At 39.1% G+C, this 8,927-nt stretch overlaps 1 protein-coding gene across 1 annotated transcript; it reads left to right on the top strand.

Moving 5' to 3' along the window:
- cd8b (cd8 beta) lies at positions 1–7,415 on the top strand. The gene is made up of 7 exons (XM_048259055.1): positions 1–227; positions 2,972–3,301; positions 4,001–4,099; positions 6,191–6,277; positions 6,393–6,426; positions 6,915–6,954; positions 7,214–7,415. The coding sequence occupies exons 1-6, from the start codon at positions 182–184 to the stop codon at positions 6,931–6,933; spliced, it is 615 nt and encodes a 204-aa protein (XP_048115012.1). The 5' UTR covers positions 1–181; the 3' UTR covers positions 6,934–6,954; positions 7,214–7,415.
- Positions 7,416–8,927: the final 1,512 nt, after the last annotated feature.

The following is an 8,927-nucleotide window of genomic DNA, read 5'->3' as shown; positions in this document are numbered from 1 at the left end:
TGTTGTCTCTGACTCACGTCCTGATAGGCTGATGGTAAGAGGAGGCTGTGTTGTGGAGCACAAACACTCAACAGTTCCTGATAGATGAGAGCGCAGACACTTGGCAGGAAGGAGAGACGGACAGACAAACACCAAGACTCAAGTCTACACCACTGCAGAGCATTAACCACGGCCATCGAACATGAGCCTGACCACTGCATGGGTTACACTGACCCTGTCGACTGTAGGTAAGAACCCTTAAACACCTCACATTCAAACACATGATAAGAGGGGTCTTATCGTTAGCAGCTGTCAAGGACAAGTTTGAAGCTAACTTCAAGTCAGTTGTTCCAACTTCAAGTCAGTTGTTCCATCACCAACGTAATAACGAACACTGCTTTCAAATCTAGCAGTACTGTATTTTCTATGCCATATACATTCTGTACACTTGCAGGTGAAACCTATTGATACATGTGTAATAAAATGCCCTGTAGTGGACTTGTAGTCTGCGCGCGTGTGTGCATTGAAGGTTTCTATGAAGGGTAAGTCCTAACAGGCCCCGTTAAGATGTCTTAAATTTAAGAATTTTAAGATTGTTTTGTTTCTAAGCTGTCATTCATCATACACAGAGTTGTACTCAAAGTGAAGATATGTAGACTTTTAGATGTTGGTAGGTGTTAAGTGTTTATTATCATGTTACGTATCATTTTGGCAATGGAGTACTGACATGAAGGTACGTATTTTCAATTATTCCGGCACTTCACTTAAAGTTTTAATACAAACCATCCAGTACGAAAGACTGTAATTTCACTATTAAAGATAATACTGTAATTCATTGTAAATGTTTTATTGACATTCTTTTCCACTGTAGTCTTAATTTTAGGTTCAAATAAATTGAATGTGTATATATGTTTATAATACCTATATAGCTTATAGTTTCATCAGTTGAACAGCAAATTTACACATTCTGTACTGATAGTTACATAGCCGCTTGATCATTTTGATCATATTGTGTGTCATCGAAAGGCCCTGATTGTTAGATTATTTCATCACATAGATGATTTTCTCCGGCATTGATTGTACTCAAAGCCCGGCCGAACCTTTCTTTCAGTAGTCTCCCTCCATTAGAAGGTTTTCCCTTTAGGGCCGCGGAGTCGGGCCTCAGACTTGTAATCAGCAGCTGTTCGACGACAAACACTTTTAAAATCAGAAAACAAATAACTTGTGCAAATGAACTTGCAGAAAGCTAATGTTCATTTGGCTGTGCACTTATAAAGGATATGTACCTGGCGTTTGTGTTCTCTTTTGTCACCCAGCACTGAGGGGTTGTCAGCCAGCCTACTACAGGGTGTTGCCTCACAGGCCTACCTGATGCTGCAATGTCTCCATTCTGTCAGCCCCTGGGAAACGAGGCGACTTTCCACTCTTACAAAACACATCACTAAGCACAATCACTAAAGCACAATCACTAAAGAAAGACAGACTAGATTGGCCCACAGTGGGACTACCAATTCGTTGTGTTTGTGTTTGGCTTTAGTGACGCTCCTGGCATCTTGTCATTTCTGACGCTTGTTTGTATCAAGTCCACAATCGCAAGTATTGTGATTGCTTCAGTTTAAAGTAATGTCTGAAATTTATGTTTATGTAAGACCTGTAAGAGCAAAAAAATATTGAGCGTAAATAAGAGGAACCCAATCAAAATTGAACAACCCTATGTCATACTATACATCCATGCAACATAGAATTACTGTTACATGTCTTAACATTGTGTAATTGCTGTTTTCATTATTCTGTTATCATTGTCCATTTCTGCATTAATTATGCTGTTATCATTCTCCATTTGTGCATTAATTATTAAGTTATCATTCTTCACTTGAAAGAAAGTGGCAGACCTACGTAAAGCACATGTAGGATGGTCTATAGAATTTTGCCGTCCTTGTGTTCTCTTTCGCTCTTTTTCAATGGTTTTTATAGTTTGAGTGGTAAGACATAGAATTGGAATTGATTTCCAGAGATATATACCTAGAGTAACACATAAAAGGTGTCCATTGTCTGCAACGTCATGCGATATCCTTGCGGTAGGTCTTCTCGCCAGATTTGAATAGTGTTTTTTGCAATGCAGTTTAACACTGAACATTAGGTTCATTGAGTAACTATTTGTTTTTGTCTTTTAATATGTGGCTTTTGATATCCAAAGCGAAATCTCATATGCACTCTGTTAAAATAAATGCTGCTGGAAATTTGGTTAATTACTCTCCAGGAATTCTACAAGTGTGTCCATTGCTGTAAGAATCTGGGAATTGGGAAACTAACCATAACTAATATGGAAATATGATTGTTAAATAGTAATAGACCGCTTGAATGGCCCGTTGCTGTGCTCCAGACTTCGACCATATTATTTTTGATGGACCCGTGATGGGGTTGGAGGGGGTTTGTTGGGCTGTTGGCATAGTGATGGTCCTAACATTCCCAATGAATTTCTGTCGTACTACAGTAGAAGTAGACGGTCAGGGAGCCGTAGTGCAGGAGCAGCGTCCTGCACTACAAATGGATGCATCACCCATGGGGACCCAGGTTTGAGTCCGACCTGAGGTCACTTCCCAAAACCTTTCATTTTCTGCCCACTCTTCATTGTCCTGTCTTTAAAGACAAAACATGCCCAAAAATATAACATAAAAAAACAGCATGAGATTTGTTTTTGATTATTTGTGACTTTTGGTCAGTAGGTTCTCAGTAGAGCACTTACAGAGCCGTCCTACTCTGCATGTTTTAGATCTGTCCCTACACTCCTTATCTAACAGCCCTTCTTGTCACACAGAACACACCGGTTTAACCTAGTCAAGAGCATTATTAATACACTGACCTCTCTTGTGCTGGGATTTTTTAGGAGCAGTTTTCAGAACAGCTGGCTCTATTGCTCTCCCCTCCTATTGTCTTAATCATGATCCTTCTATTTTTATATCTCCTCTCTCTTTTTCTTTCTCTCTCTCAGTATTGGCTGCAGTGAAGGAGTTGTACATACGCCCAAATGACTCTGTGCCCCTGGCCTGTGAATGTTCGGACAAGACAATTCAAAAAATCTTCTGGTACCGGACCCGCCAGAGTGACGATGTCTACGAATACATATCATTTCACAATGCTGCTGACCATTCTAATATTACCATAAATAAAAAGCTCCTTGGCCGACTAGTCAGTCAGAAGTCGGGCCAGACCTACACCCTCACAGTCAAAGGCCTGCAAGTGGAGGATGCTGGTTGGTACTCCTGTTTCTTCCTGTCCAAGACACAAACAGAGTTCAACAGTTATTGGCTGCGAGTGGGGGGTAAGGGAATCTCTCTCTCTCTCTCACTTGGTTTCTGCTATTCTTCCACGTTTTTCCATCTCTACCGACTTCGCCCCACACTCGCTTCCACAGGTTCTCTCTTTCTCTTTATCTCTCTGTGCCTTGCTATGTTTTTCTGTCCTGTTTTTGCTTTGGCTGTGCTCTACACTCAAGATATCACGGTGAGATATCAGGAGAATTGAGTTCTCAGCTGATGGGTGCAACACCATGATAATTCTTGGCCTTACAGTTGATATGGATAGACTACATTATGAATTTATACGTGGAGGCATATTTCAGAGTTTGACTCTTTACTGCCTGAAACACTTTGTCGGCACAGAGTTTATGTGCATATTATTTTTAAAATGCAAAACTTTTTAATCTTCCATCTATCATCTATTCAGATGATTATAGGCACCTACACAGTCTAAATATCAGCCCAGTACTGTTGCATACATATGCTCATCATCATTGACACTACTGACAGGTAGAGGAAAACCGTCTATTATGATTTTGACATCTAAACTTCTGTAGCATTTATAGCATAATTGTGTTAGTGGGTTAGGTGAGCAGTTGAGTATGAGCTTATCTACAAGACCTTTGTTTGGCTTTTTCTACCCTAACCCAGGATACCTGTGCCTTGACATACGTATTCTATTGTAAAGAAGTGCTGTTTTCCTCTTCTCTTTGCTACCTTAGAGGTGGCCCCCACACCGTCACAGCCTCCCAAGCCCAAGACGACCACCAAGAAATCAAAAAGTTGCTGTTCCAGCAAGCGTCCTCCAGAAGGTATTCAAGGTAATATTAAACACAACGTCTGAGCCTGTGTGTGTGTGTGTGTGTGTGTGAGTGTGTGTGAGAGAGAGAGAGAGAGAGAGAGAGTGTGTGTGCATGCGTGTGTGTCTGTATGGGTCTGCTAGTGTAGGGATTGATTTTGGTAGGAAAAGAATCCAGTGTCCGGTAAGATTTGAAAGAGCACTGTTGTGAGACAGATTGTGTGAATTGTAAATGTTGTATATTATCATTGTGATAGTTACAGTATATAAATGTGTCTGTGTACTGTATGTCCTATGTATGTAATGTTTATATTTATAATATGTGGCTCTTAAAAGTGTTGCAGAATGGTACATGGAATTGAATGGGTCATCACAGAGTTTGTTTTTTGATAAAGATTGTTGAAAATAAGTAGCCTAATGGTTGCTGCAGATTTTTTGTTTCTGATTTACATCTTTCATGTCATCCCAAAAGTATTTTGTTCACCTATCATTAAAGCATTTCATTGTAATTCAAAGTGAGCAGGCAAGACATTGCTATGCAACACACGCAACTACAGTTGCATGAAGGACTATTTTTTTCCTCAGTGAAAGAGAATGAAGCGGCAGTATGTTTGGATTTTGTTTTTTTGGTCAATAACCATATAAATTAGCAGGGTAATGTATACAGTAATGCTCCTCTCATATTTGAAGAATTATTTCTGTGACTTATTTATACAAGACCCCACCACAGCATGTTCAGTAACAGTTCATACCATTGGGATTTTATTTTGCAAAGTAACAGAAAAGAAAAACACTGCTTACTCCATCAAACAGCCGGTTTATTGATAAAGTGACGTTTCGGTCGGTCAGACCTTCATCAGTCAGACCTTCATCTTTTTGGTGACCGAAACGTCAGTTTATCAATGAACCGGCTGTACCGTGGAGTGAGCAGCATTAAGCTATTCAAATTCAAAGGTGCTTTATTATCATGACCATTTTAGTACAGTGTTGCCAAAGCCAATGTTACAAATAACCAGAGCCGGACAGTAACGGAGTACATTTACTTGAGTACAGTACTTGAGTACGATTTTGAGGGATCTGTACTTTACTCGAGTATCATTTTGGGGGAGTACTCATGACTTTACTCAAGTACATTTGAGAGGCAAATATTATACTCTTTACTCCACTACATTTCTATCCATAACCGTGAGTACCCGTTACTTCTTCTAAAAAAAAGGCAAAAAGAAAAATCTCGGAAATCCTCAATTTGTTTTTTCCCTCTCAAACATGATTGGATTGTGCAGGCACCACTGATTGGGACAGCCTATCAGCAATCACCTTCAGCTTTCCGCCAAAGTCAACTCCATGGTCAGATTTAAATAAGAGACGAAACCATGGACGAAACAATGGATGAAGACGCAGCAGGTCCATCCCGGGAATGTGCCAACCTGTGGCCCCACCTGGCCAGACTATTTCAATTTTCTGAACAAGTTAATGATAGTTTTCGCTTCAAGTGTTTCAATTACAAAATAGTACTGCCCATCCCTGGCAACATGGTAAAAAGATAAAAATGACTTGATTTTACTTTCAATTCCTTTTACGTTCTCCAAGGTATTAACATTAACATTTTTCATAACTCCATGTAGGACGTTTCTGTACATAAATGTAAGCACTGTGGCAGTAGTAATGCAATATTTAAAAAATGTAGGCTACTCTTGTACTCTTGATACTCAAGTACTTTTAAAAAAAAGTACTTCAGTACTTTTACTTAAGTAGACATCTGTACTGTTGTACTTTTACTTGTACTTGAGTAAAATTTAGCAAAGGGTATCTGTACTTTTACTCAAGTAATGAAGCTGTGTACTCTGTCCGCCTCTGCAAATAACACAAATCGCTTTTGCGCTTTTCTTTTTTCTGTTACTTTGACGTTATCCTTGCGAAATAGCTGCACCATGCAGTATACTTTATCAAGGTGCGCAGGCTCCACACTACCTACTAGGATTTATTTCTCAAGAATAAATGGCATATTATACATGTTATACTTACATATGGAAGTAATATATGTATGTGTGCATGTAGTGTAGAATTGTATGTATGTAATGTGTGTGTAATCGGTGTACTGTGTTTGTTCCAGGCTGTGGGAAATGGGTTCTCTGGCCACTCTCTGGATGTCTCGTTGTTCTGGCCGTATTTCTGGTTGCTGTCTTGTGTTATTTCAACCGTGAGTATCTCACATCTCACAGATAGGTTCTCTTCAAAGAGGTCAGCCATTTAATAATTCATTTATATCAGAGTGTCTTCTTATGCATGTGAATTGTGTTGTGTTATATATACAGGACTACCCAAGAAATGCAGACACCAGTTTGTGAAGTAAGTTGAAAGTATATCTACCCTGTGTGTGTGTGCGTGTGTATGTGTCTGTCTGTGTTTGTGTGTGTGTGTATGTGTGTCTCTGTGTGTGTGTGTGTGTGTGTGTGTGTGTTTCTGTTTGTGTGAGTGTGTGCGAGTATATTCACTTTATCTAATTCTGTCTTTTTCTCTGTGATACAAATTAAAGCCTGCTGTTCTAGCTCATCGTGACAATGATATCCATCTCATAAGGCATACATCAAATAACACTGCAATGTGCCAAGTTGTTTCCATTTCATGGACTCAGAATATATTTGATGATTTAGCCTATCATCTATTTGAATCTCTGGTTGCGATACATTATTTTTGTCATTAGCGAACTCTATTTGATTAGTTTATTTGGGTTTCTGCACCCCCCTCTTTATCCTCTTTAGTACAACTAATAAAGTGTGTGTGTATGTGTGTGTGTGTCTGTGTGTCTGTGTCCGTGTCTGTGTCCTCGTCCTCAGGGGACAGCAGCTGAGATAAGTGGACTGAAGTGTCAATCAGGTTAGTGTTTTTCCTACTGTATTACGCACATCTCTCTCTCTCTCTCTCTTTCATACACACACACACACACTTACACATATACAAGCAACCACACACACACTCTCTCTCTCTCGCTCATTCACCACCCTGTCAAAAAGTAACACCTACCTACTAACACTCACACTCCATAGAAGTCCCCTACACTGAAACACACCAATACTGCAGCACGTAAAACTTTACAAGATATTTGTGGAATAATCTGTTATTGTTTGTTTTGCAGATTCTAATGCCACATTTCCCCTGCACTGGCTGAGTGCATGTATTGGAACCCTCTATCCTAATTTCTGATAAATAGTCTGATTAAATGTTATAAATCTACCTTTTGTGTGTATTACAAACATCACACTGCATCTCTTTACTCAGTCTACAGTCTATGTACAGTTCAGTTTTATGTTTTTGTATAAATATTGGCGCTTGCTTAATAAAACTATCAATGTAGAAAATAAGTTGTTCTTCTCTGAATGAGTTTTACCTTTTGTCACATCCACATAGGCACATGTTGTGCGTGGACACTCACACACACACACACACACACACACACACACACACACACTAATACATACAGACACACATATACATCTTTGCAGCCCATTTCATCTACTAAACACAGAAGATTAAAACACATTTATTTTGTTTATTCAGTGATAATACACAATCATACTGCATGCATGGAAGTTACGCTCACACAAACATAAACACACGTCAAGTTCAAGGACTCATGAACTAGTCCAGGTTAAGTGGAGATAAGATCCAGAACACCAGCTTTCCCTGCTGGGTTAAGTGGCCATCTTCAGTGTTCAGGCATGCTCAGGCCTTCTCCCTGTATAAAGGAGAGAGGGAGAGAGAGAAAGAGAATGAACAAATGGTTGAGAGAGAAGAGGAGGGTGAGAAAAAGCACCTTCTACAGAGACGTTATCTTGCCCTCTTTCATCACTCACTCAGCTTTGAGCTCGACGTCTCTCTGCGCAGAAACAAACAGACCGCAGCTAGACCACACATCATGCCACAGGCAGAGCGAAAGGGCGAGAGAGTGCGCCCGCCAGAGAGAGAGAGAGAGAGAGAGAGAGAGAACGAATGAGAACAGGAACAGTGTTGAGCTAGAGGGGATTGTTTCACTTCATTCTTTTTCACTGATTAAATGTAAAATGTCTAATGTCCTACACAGCGCAGTACAGAGTGTCTTTATGAGCAGTTAACAGTATGAAATAGTGATCACTCCCTTTTGAGTAACAATAATAAGAGAAGACACTAGCTTACATTTTATTTGTTCTGATGTACATACAGTATACATATACTATATTGAAAAAAATAAAAATCAATATGAAACAATCTAGAATATTTTAGTTACAATTTAGAGTTACAATTCAAGCAGTTCTAAAGATATGCATCATATCTGAAAGAGGCCTTCAGTGCACACTGACAAATTGCAGGATCTTTTTTTTATTTTAAACAAAACTGGATATCTTATTATATTTACATTTTATTGTTTTATTTATCTTATTATATTTACATTTTACATTTACAAGTATATATATATATATGTATATGTATATATTGTCTTGTATACTGGTATGTACCCAATTAGCTGTGAGGGGGATAGAGACACATTTAATATACAATACAAAACTATCATAGAAACAGACATGTTCAGAAATTGATAGCAGCAGTAAGGCGGTGTAAAGCTAGTAGGCTAACTCTGAAAGGTGTGCAAACACCGAGGACAAGAATAAGAAGTGATCACTGATAAAAACAGGAAGCGATCAGGATATACAGGATGAAGAAGAAGTGCTCACTGATGAGGCTTGCTAACCGGTTTCATTTGGCGATAAAGTTGGCAACACAATGCTGTTACAGCTTTTTTTGCACTTTTTTCAAGGATTTCAGATGCCAACAATAGAAGTGAAAGAAATGTATGCTTATCTGTCCTTTATACA

This window comes from Alosa alosa, chromosome 12 (assembly GCF_017589495.1).
Source record: "Alosa alosa isolate M-15738 ecotype Scorff River chromosome 12, AALO_Geno_1.1, whole genome shotgun sequence".
In the NCBI taxonomy this organism is placed as follows: domain Eukaryota; kingdom Metazoa; phylum Chordata; class Actinopteri; order Clupeiformes; family Clupeidae; genus Alosa; species Alosa alosa.
The sequence above is the reverse complement of the archived record's forward strand: the minus strand, read 5'-3'. Positions and strand labels throughout refer to the sequence as shown.

What these genes read in the sequence shown, in the direction of transcription:
- cd8b (XM_048259055.1), top strand. Translation starts at nt 182, where the DNA reads ATGAGCCTGACCACTGCATGGGTTACACTGACCCTGTCGACTGTAG. An exon ending in ACTGACCCTGTCGACTGTAG is followed by an intron (nt 228 to 2,971) that starts GTAAGAACCCTT and finishes TCTCTCTCTCAG; the next exon opens with TATTGGCTGCAGTGAAGGAG. An exon ending in TCCTCCAGAAGGTATTCAAG is followed by an intron (nt 4,100 to 6,190) that starts GTAATATTAAAC and finishes TGTTTGTTCCAG; the next exon opens with GCTGTGGGAAATGGGTTCTC.